This window comes from Hemicordylus capensis, chromosome 2, assembly GCF_027244095.1.
Source record: "Hemicordylus capensis ecotype Gifberg chromosome 2, rHemCap1.1.pri, whole genome shotgun sequence".
Taxonomy (NCBI): Eukaryota; Metazoa; Chordata; class Lepidosauria; order Squamata; family Cordylidae; genus Hemicordylus; species Hemicordylus capensis.
The window spans coordinates 79,355,285-79,373,355 of NC_069658.1; the positions used below are offsets into that span (position 1 = coordinate 79,355,285).

The window sequence follows — 18,071 nt, forward strand, 5'->3', positions numbered from 1 at the left end:
TTTGCGTTCTTCTACCAGGATCTTTTCTGAATTTCATCTCATGTGGAGGCTAGATTATCCTCCATTGGAAGTAGAATCTTTTTGGTAGTGGCCCTGAGTTCTGGAACTCTTTAAAAAATGAGATCTATATAGCCCCCTCCCTGCTATTTAAAAAAAAATGCTTAAAATTTTCAGGAAACCTAAAAAACTGCTGGTTGAGATCCTGTATGGCCATTACGTTTTGTTGTGCTGCATTGTTTTATTGTGTGGCTTGAATTTTTATGGCTTTATGGATATCTTTATTGTTTGTTTTGATTCCTCAACTACTGCTACAGAATTTTTTGATGAGCAGTGAAAATGTGTATGTGTGTATAATAAATAGACACACACAAACACAAATGCGCTCACACACACACACACACACACACACACACACACACACACACTTAACTCATGTTCAAGTTCTCATTATTGATTATTGGTAATACTGTTCACAAAGCAAAAATTAAATTATAATACTTGCATAAGCCACAAATCATTAAACAATTTTCATAAGTAAAATGAGCCCACTCTCTTTTGGGGGGAGAAAGTTTATTTTAATAAAATTTAACAACAAAATACTGGAAAATCCCTTTTTAAACTCTATAGCAATATAGGACAGCAGAAAGATTAGTGTCAAAATAAGTATTTGTCTTATCAAATAAGAAGTTGTCAACAAATTTAATAAAATAAAATTTGTTAGAACAAAATGTACTGCAAATTTATAGCCCAATCCATGGACAAATACATCATTTTATGCAGTCCCTACATACAAATGGACATGATCTGTACCACATACAAAGAAAACCCCACAGGGATAAGACAGCCCTCTTCCTTCTACCATCTCACTTCTTGGTAAGTTTGTACAGGGTCATGTAGGCATACTACAGAGCACAGAAAGCCTCTACCTACCTCCAATATCCCCACCCAGTCCATACCTCTACTTGGTCAAACATCACAAGCACTTAGTCATTTACAAAAAGCCAGTGGACCACAGGTACTTCCAGACACTGGTATATTCCAACATCAGTGCTAAAGACAGGGGGGAAAAATGGAGAATACACACTAAGGAGGAGGCCACGTTCATATTCTTAGCACCATCTGTTGGCAATCTGTGGTAATTCATGGAACTATTGTGAAAGAAATGTTTTTTTCATACTCCTTTTTCTTTGACAGAAGTTTTGCACAAAAAATGTGGATTATTTCACACCTATAAAAATTTAGAAAGAATACAGTTTTCACAATTTTTTGGAAATATCAGTAACAAACAATATTTCTAAAATACATTAAGATAAAGCAATCAATAAATAAAATTATAGTCCTTGGTACAATGATAATGAAGAGGAAAAATAAATCTATGCTGTGTGTCAAACAGATATCAGTATCACTACTGAGCTGCTAAATGTTTAACAAAATTAAAATATTGAGATTCCAAATGCTCTTTTTCTAAGTAATCCAAAATGTAATGATCCTATTTGCTTTATGAATGCTTGCAAAGGTGCCTAAATAGTCCTCTTTTGTACACATTAAACATTAATCAATTTTAGTAAGATGTATGTTGTAGGATTATAAATGAAATAATTTTTTTATTATTTATGCCAAGGCTTTTTTCAGTTGTTTGTGAATTTCAGAAATTAGATTTAGGTTTTAATCTCTTCTTCAGAACTTGAAGAATAATTTAATTAAAGAAAATGTTTAGCCTTCCTTGTAGTACAGAAAACCTGCACAATATTACATCCCAACAATATACTGGATTATACTAGGACTGTATGTTGTATTATCAAGTCTGAAATACAGCAAAATACTGTAAAGGAAGTTAGGAAATTTTCCATTAATGTGACTAAGAGGTTTGCTTCAAAGTCTAATTGCTTTCACAGGAACAATTGCTTCAGACATGATCTATAGTAGGAATGTCTCATGTTTTTATTTCAATTTATACAGTCCTAAAACTGGAATTTTAGTCCTAAAACATTGATTTCATTTATTTATCTAGACAAAGTATATCCTTGTCTTATACTTGTGTGTTCTGACATTCTTTTTCAACTTTTACCACAGATCCAATTTCCATTAATAATGTTTAGAAATATGGACCAAAGAATAAGTCTACTGTATACATAAGACTTTAAGATGATTAATAAGTAATATATTCTTGGCAAATATGAAATCTCACTAACAACTGCTAGCAGAAACCAGATCATGGCCATGAAGCAGCAAGTCACAACTGCATAAAACATGCAGTGTCAGACATAGAAGAATCAAAGTCCTGTTCATATGCCCTGTTCATAGTCAGTCCCATAAGCAAAGTCACAAATCCCACCCACACGTAGTTACATTAATCATTCTGTCGTGTTTCCATGATGTGAATGAAGGGAGAAAAACATGCCTCCAAAACCTCAAAAAATGTTAGTCTTAATCAGTTTCATTAACCATTAAAACATCCTGTAGCACAGTTGGATCATCAATATACTTCTACTGAAAACAGGAAGTTTACTTTCTAACATTCATCATATTCACTTATAAATTCCACTGAAATTGGCATGAGTAAGAGTCAGAAGTGAATACACCTATGCTGGACTGGTGGTAGAACAGACACAGTATGAAAGGAAATATATTCTCAAATACTGAAAATAGCTGCAGCTCCCTGGCTCAAGTCTGATCAAATACTAATTTCTTTCACTAATACACAGTGCTGTGTTTAGGATTCATGCACACACTTAAAAGTATGCTCTCACTGATCTCTTCCTATTTCTTCTCCTGAATGTGGCTGAGAGTCAGCACGTAAACTTGTACATCCCCAATATCTTTAGTCAACTTAAGAAATTAAAAAAGCACAAGTTTCAAACACACAAGCATTGCAAGTCAGAATTAAAATGCTTGAACAAGCTACTGAATCATTACGAGTGCACCTTAGGAAATCTACATTCTTTTTTCAGTAATGCCAAAAGTCTCCCATCAAAAGTCTCCCATAAAAAAACCCAAATATATCAGAGACAACAGCTTGATAAACTGAGAGGGAAAGGGGCTCTTGTTTATTCCATGGACTAATGTAAAGGACCAGGCATCTGCTTTTGTATTATGCTTGAACTCCTGGGCAAGTAGCCACCTGAACTTGGTCCATTATCAAAAAGATGGTTGCTTGGAGTAAATCCGTATTAAACACTACTTCATTAGCTAAAAGGAATAAAAATCTTTAGTACGATGCCTATATCACTGCTAAATTTTAACATTATTCACTAAGAGTTCCATTCTCCTGAGCTTGCGTTTATTTTTTGGCATCGGTTTGTCATATAAACCATTTTTAAGAAGATGTTCCTTGCTGTGATGGACTTGGGCACCATGCTGAAGCTGGAAAGAGCATAGGGCTTGAAGAGGACGGAGTATAGTCTGGAGAAAAAAGGGGAGAAAAGGCTTTATATATGTAGGTTTCCAATATTATTTCATCTGGAGTACACAAAGGATTGTACTTGCACAAAGCAAATGACTAAGCACATTTACCTGGAAGTCACACTGATTTCAAAGGAACTCACATACAAGTAGTATGCTTAAGCTTGCGGTTCATTCAGGTGATGCCATATGAAAGAGATTTTAAAGATTCTAGAATATGTCCTTGATGTAAAAAGTGCATCATTTAATGTAGTTTTTATAGTTCTTAGTTCCAAGCACTGCTATTAGTGTCTAAGCTCCAGGAAGAAATGGCTCATTCGTCATGTCAGTACTTCGAGCTAGTGACTCGGCCAACAGCCTGCTGTGCTGGTGCTTGGTAAATAGGCTTGTGCAAACTGGGGGAAAGATGACAACATTTGACAGGATTCCAGTTCTATCTTGCTAAGGCTAAAGTACAAGGAGGGCACACTTGGAATAAATCATCTGTTCTTTTGCATGTGAGTGTAACAATCAATCCTCAGGGTACAAAGGGTCTTTAAACAGCATGCAGTCTTACCATTCAGTTATATACTGGCTGCAATGAATGTTCCCTAATTACAACAGTTACAAGGAAACCTTGTTATTCATGGAGATTCCATTCCTCACCTGCTACTGTAACAAAACCACAAGTAATGAGGCATTATTCCTATGGGAAGTGGGGGGTTAGGTTCCAGGAAGGAGAAGTGCTTTAAAAGAGCTGAAAAACACACAGAAAAAAACCTGAAATTGTATACTGTACCATGCTCCATGTGCCCAGGATGGAATACACCCCTCCCAGACCATTAAAAAATCATGGGGGAAATGAGGGTTTTTTTCCCCAAGAGATGAGCAACAAAAAGTCTCCGACAGACAAAATGGTGACCAGAAGTGACCTCTGTGGTCACTTTCGGCCCTCTAGGAACCGTGGATACGTGGGTCTTAACACTTTCATATCCGTGGATACTGAAAACAGTTCTCAATCAGACACCTTCGAGATACACGGAGTTGCGAATAACGAGGTTCTCCTATAGTTTATAAAAAAGAAAATTACCACCACATTATAACCTTGCTGTTATGAAATACAGGGAAGCTATGTGCACACTCACCATCTGTGTTTTCACATATCCATGGGTGTCTAATTGACACCTGATTTCCTTATCTGCATATCCGTGGTTCCTAGAGGGCCGGAAGTGACTGCAGAGGTCACTTCCGGCCACCATTTTGTAAGCATTTCTAAGCAGGATGTAAGCAGGAGCCATTTTATTTATTTATTATTTCTCTGTATAAACCGCCCTGAGCCATTTTTGGAAGGCGGTATAGAAATCGAATGAATGAATATTGTGGCTCATTCCTTTTTAAGAGGAATTTTTTCTGTGATTTTCCACGGTTTTGTGTGGGGGGCATTTCACTGCTGGACACAAGGAGACCCAGCAAAGCATGTTACAGTAAAACATGCCTCTCCCCCATTTTTGCCATTTTTTCATGGTTTGGGGGGACATTTTGTGATTTGGGGGGCATTGCTGGCCACAAAGATACCCCGTGGAGCATTATGCAGTAGGTTTTTTTCACCTTTAAAAAAGAAAACATTTCTGCCCATTTCCCCCATCCAGAAACCTGTTCTAGGTGAGGAAAAGAACCCCCTTGAGTAACGAGGTTTGTCTGTAACTGCTTTTAAGGAAAGGAATACAGGCTGAAATCCAGAGTAATGGAGCACTTATGGAATGCACAAACTTGCATTAGAGCTGTAAGTTAGCTTAGTTGTGCTAAAAAAAGCAGGGCATGCCACAGTTGTGCAACTACAAGCATGTGTGCAGTAGCACAATACTAGCACAACTAGCTAGTGCAACATTTTTGCACTAGCCCAACATTCACTTGACTGCTCTGGATGTCAGCCATAGTTTTAAAGGATACATAGTATTTCATTCATTCTTGATGATATAAAGGGACATTGATTCTTGTGTCTGTAGTTTAACACAACTCGTAGTAACAATACATTTCCCCCAGAGCCAAAAATTTAAGGAAACATACAAAATTTGAGTCCGTGAAAGGGTGATCCACCAGCTTTTGGGACACCCCTTCCTTCTCTTCTACCGTGCCAGTGGTGTCATGTCCACAGTATAAAGAATAGCAACTATCACGATAGTATTTGCTTAAACTGTGGCAGGGGGCATTTCACATATTTTAAAAGACACATGTACACTCCTGAAAGTCACAGTCTAATCAGAAGATTCATGAAAATGTAACACAAGTTTGTGTGTGCACAAAACAATTTTGTTGAGGTAGCTCCATGGCCTTTCCCCCAAAGACAGACACATTTATAGTAATTGTCACATTTCCTCAGTTCTCTTCATTACTTGCAGGAGTGCACATCTAACATGAGAAATTACACTTGTGTTGAAAGACCAGAACTATTGACTTTTTGATCAGCATTTACAATATAAATGCTAAATGCGAGTGGCCACCCATCTCTGTCTCTTGCATTTTCTATTGCAGGATACTATCTTAATTTGAGAAGGAAAGTAACCTGAGGAGTGGCTCTTAGACAATCTATTCTACGTTGGCTTTCACACATTACACTTTTAATGAATACCTAACTACAATAGTGACCCATGCATTTGTCAATGCAAGTGTTCCACCTTGAGACACATATGACATAGGTACACGGGCCAAAAATCTGGGACTGGCTATAACATCTTGCTGTGTTATACCTGATGCTAAATAAAGATTGGCCACTATGTTACATGGCTCTTAGAGCTCAACAGTTTTTAAAGCAATGTTCATAGACATCCTAAAGCCTATTTATTCTAAAGCACATATGTTAGAAAAATATATCTTATACCAGTGATCTTCACTATTTTTCAAGTGGGGGCCATGTTCCCACTGTGATGACCTTTGTACAGTACTGCACTTTTCTCAGTGCTGGGGAGGCCCTTTAAGAGAGACGCAGCCCTCTCAAGAGTGCTGTGGAGAAAGCACTGGAAAGGGCTACACTTGCCAGCACTCTGTGAATGCCTTCCAAGATGGCGCAGGGGCTCAAGAGGGCTCCATTTCCCTTAAAGGAGCCCTCCAGTGCTGGGCAAAGCTCACCACTCCACATCAAGAATGGTAGTCTCCTCATGGGACAGGAGGACTGTGAAGAGTATTCAGCTCTGACTAAAGCTTCACACAGGCCCAATAAGCAATTAGTCAGGGAGCTGCACTTTAGGTCGATGGGGGCAGCCACTGGTCCCTGGGACTTACAATGAATAATACTGTATTATACCATACTGTTCCTTCTTGTGATTTTCTCTTGCATCACTAATAACCATGCAGCATTTCCAGTGTTAACTACAAAGGCTAACATGGATGACATTTTAGAATCTTGACAGAGTCTTCCATCACAGACCAGTGGGATCACTTGCAATGCAAAGGCTAATGTCCGATTGTTATTCTTTGACCCACTAGAATAAACTTAAACTCCAGAGCTGTCATGTTCCAAATTCTTGTAATGACACTTGACAGTTGTAAGCTGATTAGTAGATTGAAATAACCCAACAGTTCATACTTTGAGACTATAGGAACGCTTCAAATCAGTGGGATGGGTTAACAAATACGTTTTAATCTTCAAGCTTGCTTCAAAGGTTGTTCAGGTCATCTCTGCCGTGTAGCTCGCACAGGCATGATTTCCATGTAGAACCATTAACTGCTTCATTGAAATTGGATTGGCAATGCCTTGTAAGCCTTTAAAGTTCATCACTGATGCCTTTTGACTGTAGAATAACTGTTTAGCCTATTTACAAATATTTATCCATTTCAGTACCATGAAAGAAGATAATTGCTTAATCTGACTCTAATGAACTTTTGAAGATATTACTGTTACTATATATAATAGTGTTATTAGAAGTTGGGGGGGCAGGTTTTGGGTGGGCACAGTTTCCCAAGTTCAATAACAATAATAGTCTATGGGCCAGAAGGGTTGATCAGTACATTTTGAGTGAATAAATGGGGTAGTGGTTTTTTGATTGCTTATGACCCTAGTAGGATTATTAGCCATGATGGCCATTGATAATGAGTCAATCATTATGGTTAGTAAGGGCCATAATAATTTTACTAGGGTCATAAGCAATCCAAAAAAACTCTACCCTGTTTATTCACTCAAAACATACCCATCAACACATTTTTAGGCCCCTGTCCCATACACTATAATGCCTTCAATTCCATTCTGTAAACAGGCCTAAATTCAGTGCAACACATTTGTTTGTGATTCATTTTAAAGCTTATCAATATTTTCATTGGCCTAAAGCTAGACACATTTTGTGGAACTGTGGTCTAGACATTTAGCATTTATACACAAATATACAAACAACCAAGTTAAGATGAATCCTTGAATTTAGACCAATTTATATCCCATTTGAGTCAAACATTATCATAGAAGAACTGTGGAAAAGGTTGTTAAGCTGCAATTCTGAACCCCACAAGCACACCCATGGATTCATGGCTTTAATTCATGAGATCAGCCTACACACATATATTTGGCTTTGGTACATTTGCTTGGAAATGAATTCAGCTGAAATGAGATTTTCTTCCAAGTAAATTGGTTCAGGGAAAAGAGTTCGTCTTGTGGTAGCAAGCATGAATTGTCCCATTTGCTAAGCAGCATCTGCCCTGGTTTGCATTTGAATGGGGAACTACATGTGTGAGCATGGTAAGATAGGGGATGGGGCCATTCTGGGTAGAGCAACTGCATACTTGCATGCAGAAGGTTCAAAGTTCCCTCCCTGGAATCTTCAAGATAGGGCTGAGAGAGCCTCCTACCTGCAACTTTGGAGGTAGACAGACACAGACTGACTGACTGACTACACACACTGTCAGTCTGTGTAGACAATAATGAGCTAGATGGACCAATGGTTTGACTAAGTATAAGGCAGCTTCCTATGTTCCTATGACCAGTGTTAGACATTTTCTACTACTGGTCCTCTGAATTGTGTCCAGAATTACTTTCCCTGTACTTTGTATACAGAATCACCACAATCACATGATTACTCTAGATTATTAGTATCAGATTTTTATGGAAAAAAACTCTTTCTTGTATTTATAGCAGTGGTAGCCAGTGAGGGCACTGCCAGTGGGGGAAGCGGGAGGCACTTTTAAAAGTATATTAGAAGGTGCTTACCTGCACAGCACCACACCTGAAAGCCCTTTCAACCAGTGCCGCTCTGCCCACCATCCTGCCAGTAGCAGAGCACCTCCACCTCACGGAGGCCATTTGCGTGGTCAGCATGGTTTGCTGACTACACAAATGGCCTCTGCACATGCATGGAGGCCAGGTGAGCGGCAGAGGTGCTCTGATGCTGATGGGATTGTGGGCAGAGCGGTGCTGCAGGAAGTTCAAGAAACCTATCAACACATTGCCCCCTTTTGCTTGACTTTTGAAGTCAACACATTGCAACTCTGAATTAAATTAGCATTTTTAAAAAAAGATTTGGCCTTTAGCCAATAAATACAGTGGCCAACATCCCCACTAACAAGTGTATGGCATGTGTGCAAAGCTCCTCCACAGCATTTAGTAATCCAGAGTTGTGTGATGTGTGGTAGAGAGGCAATTTTTGCTTATTGCTCCTCCTTCCAAAAGCACTATTTAACATTCACAAATTGGAATGTGTTTCCAAGGGTCATGTAGTCTTAAGTGACATATTTTTGCCTATTAAAGAGCGCTTCTGGGGGAAGGAATGGTTTCCAAAAATTGCCTCCTGCACACAGCGTGACTCTGGATTACTAAATGCTGCAGAGGTGCTTTCCACACAACACCTCTGTACCATAGTGGGGATGTCAGACATTCCTGTCTGTTAAATAACATTTCTCTTACCCAATTACCCCATCAGAAAAGTGAATGAATGTCCTACCTCTTTAAAACCATCATTTTTTTCCACAATGGCAAGGGCAATAGCTGCACATTCAAGTGAAGACAGACATGCGTTTGTGGGCTGTGTACGGATCACATACTGACTTGAAAGATCAGTTCTCAGTTGTATCTGGAAAGAACAACAGTTTCAGATTAAATATATATAAACTACAAAACTAAGTATCTCTTCCTGTAGCATTTGATTCATAACGTACATATGAATCACATAGTACCACAGTGTGTTTGTTATAGGTTTAAGAACTTGCATTGTATTAATAATCTTTTTTAAACACTGGTTCTTTAATAATAAAAGAGTCTGCCTGTAGATTAAAACAAACTGTCTAAACTTTCAGTAGCATAACTCATTGTGTCAACAAAACTAATGTTGCTGTTGAAATACAGATGATGAGTTGGGGGGGGCAGGTTTGCTCACAATAAATGATGGCAATTAAAGCCCTATTCCATTGCTATTCAAAGTGGTACAGTGGTTTACATGCCCTGCAGTATAATGTGAATGTTGTAGAACCACCCATGCCACATTGCAAATCAGAGGAGAGACTCTCCCCAGATTCTCCCAGTGTTTTCCTCTCAAACATTGCAGCTGAGGAGAACCAGAGGGTGTAGTTAGCTAGTGCACTCCCTTTCCTCTGTACCCAAGTATACTGAATCCAGTTTGAATAATATCCAAATGGGGCTTTACAATAGTGTATTTAGGATTCCCAAATGCAACCTCTCTCCTATACATTCATGTGAACAACAGGAGACAGTTCAGTTTAATTGCAGTATCACCTGATTTCACCAGTAAATGATAGAATTGATTCTTAAACTCGCTGATTTCAAAATTGTGAAATATTGTGATTTGTAACATTAAACAATGTTTAATGAGATGTGAGTTTTGGGCAGTACAGAAATGTAATAAATAAATAAATAAATAAATAAATAAATAAAACCAAGTACTTCTCAATCATTTCAGGATCTATCTTTGCTACAACTATTTTTAATTTTTATAATAATTAAAAACTTCAGAATAAAACCATCTTATGGAAGTGAACATTGCAACTGCAATTATTAAGGCACTCCAACATATAGAAATAAAATACACGCTTAGATTTTCCAAAGAGATGCTAAAAAAAACCCCTGTTATGTTCATTAATGCAAAATCCCCCCAAATAAGAACAAACATTTTAAATAAAATAAATGCATTTTTAATATTTTTCCATACTGGTAAGAGAAAGTCTCTTATTTCACAATTAGCTACTAGAAGTAATCTCATGACTGGATAAGAATCAAGCACTTTATCATTGTCTTGTTTAAGTTTTATATATTGTATTAAAAAGAAAGATTCAGAAATCCAAATCACCCTAAACAAGTAGCACAGAAGCATGGCGCTGGAACAACGACATTTACGGATATGTCAGAATAATTTAAAACACTATAATGGGTTACTTTAATTTCTATTATGTTTAATTTTCTAGTACATGGAAAATAAAAGATACAGTTATTTTAAAAGTTTTTTGTAAAAATCAATCAAAAATCATGTGAGCCCTTTAGCGTCACATTTATTTGCAGACTTTAAGTGCATTTGAAATTGATTAATTAGTTCTGCCTAAAATGATAAAACACTTTCTACTATCACTCGTGTTAGTTTTTCCCCAACAAATGCGATTCAGCCATTAGGCCATGTGTTATATCAGCTGCAAATGCCTTTATTGCATTTATAAACAGCTGCTGAAAAAAGACACATTAACCATTGTGACAGTTTTCAGCCATTATTCATTACGTTGTTTCTTTAACATCAGACAGAAACTAAATCGTATGAAATAGCACTGGAAAGAAGACACTGAAAAAACACACCCTCCTAATATTCACATAAATGAACACAAAAGACACAGAAAGAGAAACTCTACAGTGCTAGAGACGAAGCAAACCCCTTAACTTTGAAGGTGTTCTTTGCACTACGACATTGGGAGGCTCTGCATTTTAATGCATTTTCTCATCATCTTAAAGCCAAGGCCACAACCCTCCACCAGTCTCCCACACAGCTGCCCCATTGCTATCTACAGTCCAGTGCACATGTGGGTCTCTGTATTATTGCTTAGATCCTATCTCTGCTCAGTTTCTTGGAGGGAAACTTGCTTACCAGAAGAGATTTTCTTTTGGTAAATAACAGTTATGCCTCAATAGAATAGGTTTCCCTATAGCTGCTAAACTCATTTACCAATGAAAGTATAAAAAGTAGTTAATAAATAGTAGATTTAAATATGCAATGATATTGTTAATGCAGTTGACCAGAAATTTAGTTTCTGACCTCACGTTTTCTCCCCTCACACGCCATTCTAAGAGCCTGCTTGGCAGGTTCTTACAATAGCGAATGAGAGGAGGAGAGGCAGGGTTTCCTTTACCCTGCCAGCAAAGAAATATCCCACCCTCTAACTGGTTGCCCTACAACACCAGGCAGCTCAGTAGTGAGAGAAGGAAGGAGGAGGCAGTGAGAGGAGGTAAGCGGCAATGGTGGCGATAGCAGCAAAAAGGGCCCGCTGAGCTCAAGCGGGGGAGGCAAGGGTGGCTCCTGGGGGCATGGTGGCTGCTCCTTAGGGCATGGCAGTCTGTGTTCACAATACCCACATGAACACTGGTGGCTACTCCCTTGATCAGGACACTAGCTGTGCTGAAGACTTGCTATGTAGCCCCATTTATTTCAGGTTGTGTGGCAAGCAATCTTTTTTTTTAATGTAAACCACTTTGAGCATTTTTTTAAAAATTTCAGGAAAGACAAGGGAGGTCTGGAGTGCCCCCAAAACATTGAGGGCCCATGCTCCTGGGCCCCCCTGACACCACCACTGCTACACGCTGCAGGTATGAGACAATCTTGAGAGCAATTCATTAGATTCTTGCAAGGATGGAGCTCTTGCTGTGCCCTCATAAGCCTGTGGGACTTGTCAGCCATAGTTACATGAATCCCGGATCATGTTTTTTAAACAATAAATAATATAGCCTAAAAAAATGTTACCAACTAAAGTTTCTTTTTCTAATCAGAATCAATCTGGAAGAAAATGAACAGCGAACGGTTCTGAACTTTCAAATTTATCTCCATAGGCTTTTGAGAACTTTCAAATCCCCTTGAATGTTTTGAGGTTTTGCACGGAAAATGACCTGTGCAAAACTTCAAATCTTGAGGTTTTGCACAGATTAAATAGGCTTATCTACTCTTTCACATGATTTCCAAACATTTAGCAGTTTCTTTCACAGGCTGAAGAAGATGGAAGCATGTCAAGCAGATCTGAAAGCTGTATATGCCTACAGTATATGTAAGCTATTAACTGTTTAATATTGTATATGGTCTTACATAGTTATGAAAAGGCATTTTGAGGGAGTCAAGGACACTTAAAACGGTATTTTAAAACTTTTGCCTTAAAAAGCATTTTAGTTATAATTTTAAAGGACAAAATATTTCATGAGAAGTTATGTTTCCCAGAAGTTATGATCCAAGCCCAAGATGCTTTCAAGTTCATGCACGTGGACTGGGATACCACAGTGCATCAAGAGAGCAGGAAAGCCCCTCCACTCATGGAACTTTGGATGCATCTCAAACCCACTGCCACAAAGAATGTTTAGTTATTAGTATTCACATTGAAGTTTTAAAGGAAAGTAGGAATAGTGCTTTAATCATTACTTGAAAGGGTCCCTTTACCATTCATTCCAGGCGAAAACACCAGTTATTTTCAGTTTTTCAAAAATTTCAATTCTTTCAAGGCCCAATGGGGTGGTGGAATAAAATAGCTGCCATCCTAATAAAGCACATGTACAAAGAGCAACTATGAGGAAGTGACCAAGGCTCACCCAACTCCCCTAGTCCATCTTTGTGCATGCCCTTGGGCAAGCGGTAAAACATCCCTTCTTTCCCTGTACTTGATAAGTGCTCTGAAAGAGAGTAAAAACACTGCTGATCCTCAGCAATATACCACGGACTTAGAACATAAGAACAGCCCTGCTGGATCTTACTGAAGGCCTCTGTGTTTCACACAGTGGCCTCTGAGAAGCCCACAGGCAAGAGTTGAGGGCATGCCTTTCTTTTGCTGTTGCTCTCCTGCAACTGGTATTTACAGGCATCTTGCCTCCAAGGCTGGAAGTGGCCTATAGCCACCAACTACAAGCCACTGACAGACCTGTCCTCCATGAATTTGTCTAAACCCCTTTTAAAGCCAGCCAAGCTAGTGGCATCACCACATCCCATGGCAGATAATTCTTATTATTTATTTACTTACTTACAGGTGAAACTCAAAAAATTAGAATATCGTGCAAAAGTTCATTAATTTCAGTAATGCAAATTAAAAGGTGAAACTGATATATGAGATAGACGCATTACATGCAAAGCGAGATAAGTCAAGCCTTAATTTGTTATAATTGTGATGATCATGGCGTACAGCTCATGAGAACCCCAAATCCACAATCCCAGAAAATTAGAATATTGTGAAAAGGTTCAACAGTCTAGGCTCCAGGTGTCCCACTCCAATCAGCTAATCAATCCATAACACCTGCAAAGGGTTCCTGAGCCTTTAAATGGTCTCTCAGTCTGGTTCATTAGGAATCACAATCATGGGAAAGACTGCTGACTTGACAGTTGTGCAGAAAACCATCATTGACACCCTCCATAAGGAGGGAAAGCCTCAAAAGGTAATTGCAAAAGAAGTTGGATGTTCCCAAAGTGCTGTATCAAAGCACATTAATAGAAAGTTATGTGGAAGGGGAAAGTGTGGAAGAAAAAGGTGCACAAGCAGCAGGGATGACCGCAGCCTGGAGAGGATTGTCAGGAAAAGGCCATTCAAAAGTGTTGGGGACTTTCACAAGGAGTGGACTGAGGCTGGAGTTAGTGCATCAAGAGCCACCACACACAGACTGATCCTGGGCATGGGCTTCAAATGTCGTATTCCTCTTGTCAAGCCGCTCCTGAACAACAAACAACGTCAGAAGCATCTTACCTGGGCTCAAGAAAAAAAGAACTGGTCTGTTGCTCAGTGGTCCAAAGTCCTCTTTTCTGATGAGAGCAACTTTTGCATCTCATTTGGAAACCAAGGACCCAGGGTCTGGAGGAAGAATGGAGAGGCACACAATGCAAGATGCTTGAAGTCCAGTGTGAAGTTTCCACAGTCTGTGTTGATTTGGGGAGCCATGTCATCTGCTGGTGTTGGTCCACTGTGCTTCATTAAGTCCAGGGTCAACGCAGCCGTCTATCAGGAGATTTTGGAGCACTTCATGCTTCCTTCCGCAGATGAGCTGTATGGGGATGCTGACTTCATTTTCCAGCAGGACTTGGCACCTGCCCACACTGCCAAAAGTACCAAAACCTGGTTCAATGACCATGGGATTACTGTGCTTGATTGGCCAGCAAACTCGCCTGACCTGAACCCCATAGAGAATCTATGGGGCATTGCCAAGAGACATGAGACCAAACAATGCAGAAGAGCTGAAGGCCGCTATTGAAGCATCCTGGTCTTCCATAACACCTCAGCAGTGCCACAGGCTGATAGCATCCATGTCACGCCGCATTGAGGCAGTAATTGCTGCAAAAGGGGCCCAAACCAAGTACTGAATACATATGCGTGCATATACTTTTCAGAGGTCTGATATTGTTCTATTTACAATCCTTGTTTTATTGGTTTCATGTAATATTCTAATTTTCTGGGATTGTGGATTTGGGGTTTTCATGAGCTGTACGCCATGATCATCACAATTATAACAAATTAAGGCTTGACTTATCTCGCTTTGCATGTAATGCGTCTATCTCATATATCAGTTTCACCTTTTAATTTGCATTACTGAAATTAATGAACTTTTGCACGATATTCTAATTTTTCGAGTTTCATCTGTACATTTTATATTCTGCTCTTCTTCCAAGGAGACCGGAGCGGTGTACTAAATACTTTAGTTTCTCATCACAACAACCCTGTGAAGTAGGTTAGGCTGAAAGACAAGTGGCTGGCCCAGAGTCACCCAGCAAGTATAATGCCTGAATGGGTATTTGAACTCGGGTATCCTAGGTCCTAGTCCAGCACTCTAACGACTACATCATGCTTAGGCATTACATTAAAATCTTAGATATCCTTCCCCTCCCCTGCTGGCCTTCCTCATGCTGGGTCATGGCCCAAGCCACACAGAGACCCATTGTGCACACAGGGCCTCCAAAATGGTCGCCGTGATGGGAGAAGCCCCGAAAGGGAAAGGGCCAAAGAACACCCAAACTCTGTAATTTTTGGCATGAGGAAGTCTGGTGGTGGGGAGAGGAACCTCAACGGACCCCTCCCCACCAGCGGCCTCGGAGAAGCCCCGCCCCCCGGAGGGAATAATTTTTACAAAACGCTCGCAACCCCTCCCAACTGAACCAGAGGGGTTCAATGGGGAGCAAAACCGAGCTGGCTCATCCGGGTCTAGTTCGGACTCGAACCGAACCAGGCTGGTTTTGTGCATGCCCCTACTTTGTGTTTACAAGAAGCCTTTATCCTTTACTTCTTAAAATGTCCCCTCCTTCCCCATCCTGTGGTCTTTCAGCATGCGTACTTTGCAGGATTTGTTAGAAAGCAAGACCAAACTGTTCAAAGCAAGGTCAGTACTAGGCCTGTCAGAACCAAATATAAGAATGAGAAACACTGAGAGCCGTGTGGTTTGTTTGTTTGTTTGTTTGTTTGGTCTACTTGACCTTTCAAGTCTTGAAATAAGCAGTATCTATTGAATTCTATATAATGCTACAACTCTACCTTATTTGCTAATCTCCTCACAATTTACTTGTCTCACTCAAGCAGAAATGACATTTTAGAGTCAAGACATTTGAGGAAGGGAAGATCCTGCCTATAGATGCTTAAAAGGACAGTATCTGTCCCTTTCTCACAGTGACAGTGAGTTATGGCAGGAACAAATTAATCCCCTCCCCGCTGCTCTTAATCCTGAGGCGAACAATTAATATGAAGCACAAGCAGGAAGCTGAACTATCAGTTTTTATTAACTTTTCCTACAGTTTTCTGTATGTCAAAATAAAAACACACACCTCCACATAAGCTAAAAAACTTAACACAACTTTTCCACTTACTGGTAGCTATCGTTGACCATTCAGCCCAGAGTTGCTTACTGTGGTGCACTCCTAACCATGTGAGAAGCCAATGGCTTAAAATGTCCTGCCATGCAGGAAGGAAAACCTTGTAATGCTCCAGCTATCAATGGAAGTGTAGGAACGTAAGGTTGGGTTATTTATGACTGTCATCACCCACATGGCCAGACTCAACAGATGACAGCTTTCCAAATGGTAAGATTACACACTAACATGCATAATAAGGGACACAGGGTAAACAGCTATCTATTGCCATCCATTGCATTTGCAAATTCAGTGAACACCTTTAGTTAATAGAAAGTGATGGGAAAGGGGTTCATTTCACTCTATAGTCATTCACAGAATATTTAAATAATCTAGCCATCATCTGACTGTCAAGTGTGTGCTGAATTCTAGAAGATGAAACAACCTTCAGTAGTTAGTTCATTAGCAAATCTAGGGCCACCATTGTGATTTCCCAATTCAGCCAGTTTGTGTTTCCCTACCTATTCATCTAAAGCAATAAAGAGGCCTTCTTGATGAGTAAATCTTATTCATAGTGAACACCAGTAACTGCCTTTGACAGTAGAAGCTCAAGGGTAGGAGTGTTATTGAGAAGACAACTCCATGCTTGGAGTTGGAGCTATGGAGGAGTGAAATGTACAACTGTGTTCAGGGTATTTATTTATTTATTTATTTATTTCACTGCAGATGGCCAACAGCAGTTTTATTGGGTGGAGGGAATTCAGGGCTGTAGGGGAAATGGGTTAAAAAATTTCAATTCTTGAACATAACATACGAAAAGAACTCACAATGATAAGCCTTATCTAAATTGGGAATGTGCAAAACATTTCAGTGTTGGACCATTTTTGACTTGAAACTGGCTGTTTCAAGTGTTTCAAACATGAAACAAAACAACCTTTAAATGAAGGGACTGTTTCGAGCTCAGAACAAAACAACCCCGTCTCTATTCAAAACGTTTCAATGTTCTGAGTGCCATTTTGGAGGCCTGTTTTTCCCTTGCTGATTGGTTTTCTGGTACTGGCTTCTGATTGGCTTGTGATCTCTTTGCTGCTTGATTGGCTTGTTATCATACAAATTGAGTGTTGTCATGGGCAATTGTAATTCCATTGGCTGGGGGGAGGGAGCCCAAAGGAGGATGTTGCTCTAGTTGAGCTTATGGCTATGCTTGCTGTTAAGGGTGCAGTTGTGGCAGCTGTTGCAATGCTAGGAAGTAGGGAGCCATAATTGTGTGTGAGAGAGCAATTTGTGCCAATGATGTTACTACAGGGCAGGCGCTGTGGCTGACGGATTGTAGGTCAGTGATTCTTCTTTTGCCATTTTTGGACTGTGTTTGAAAAATGTGTTCTGTATTCGGAGGGACAGATTCCCTTTTACTGTGTGCTTCTGCAGTGTTTTTCAAGGCAGGGTTGCAAAATGTATTGCAAATTGCAATGCAAAACGTGTGTACAGTGGACTCTGTGAGTGCAGTTTGTTCCAGCCAAAGAGAAGAATGGGCAAACTCAAAACACCACATTGTTCCCCATGGGTAGCTCCTAGGGACACCAAAGTGGGTTGTTTGATAGGGCATGATGGGTGCCACCCACCAGCCAACCAACAAAAGAAATTGGCAAGTGGGTGATTTTTAACACATTTTCAATCTTTCCCTCAACTCCCCATAGGATCCTATGG

General features: G+C 39.7%; 1 protein-coding gene across 3 annotated transcripts in view; it reads right to left on the reverse strand.

Annotated features, from left to right (window-relative positions):
- Positions 1 to 559: 559 nt before the first annotated feature.
- Positions 560 to 18,071, reverse strand: part of DTWD2 (DTW domain containing 2) — a 112,762-nt gene continuing 95,250 nt past the window's right edge. For 2 of the 3 annotated variants that reach the window (XM_053302640.1, XM_053302642.1), the window contains exons 5-6: positions 9,303 to 9,431; positions 560 to 3,402 (exon numbers count right to left, since the gene is read on the reverse strand). In XM_053302640.1, coding sequence (XP_053158615.1) covers positions 3,232 to 3,402; positions 9,303 to 9,431 — 300 coding nt within the window. In that variant the 3' untranslated portion in view covers positions 560 to 3,231. Of the gene's footprint in view, positions 3,403 to 7,013; positions 7,190 to 9,302; positions 9,432 to 18,071 lie in introns of all 3 variants that reach the window. The other variant, XM_053302641.1, reaches the window with a different exon arrangement.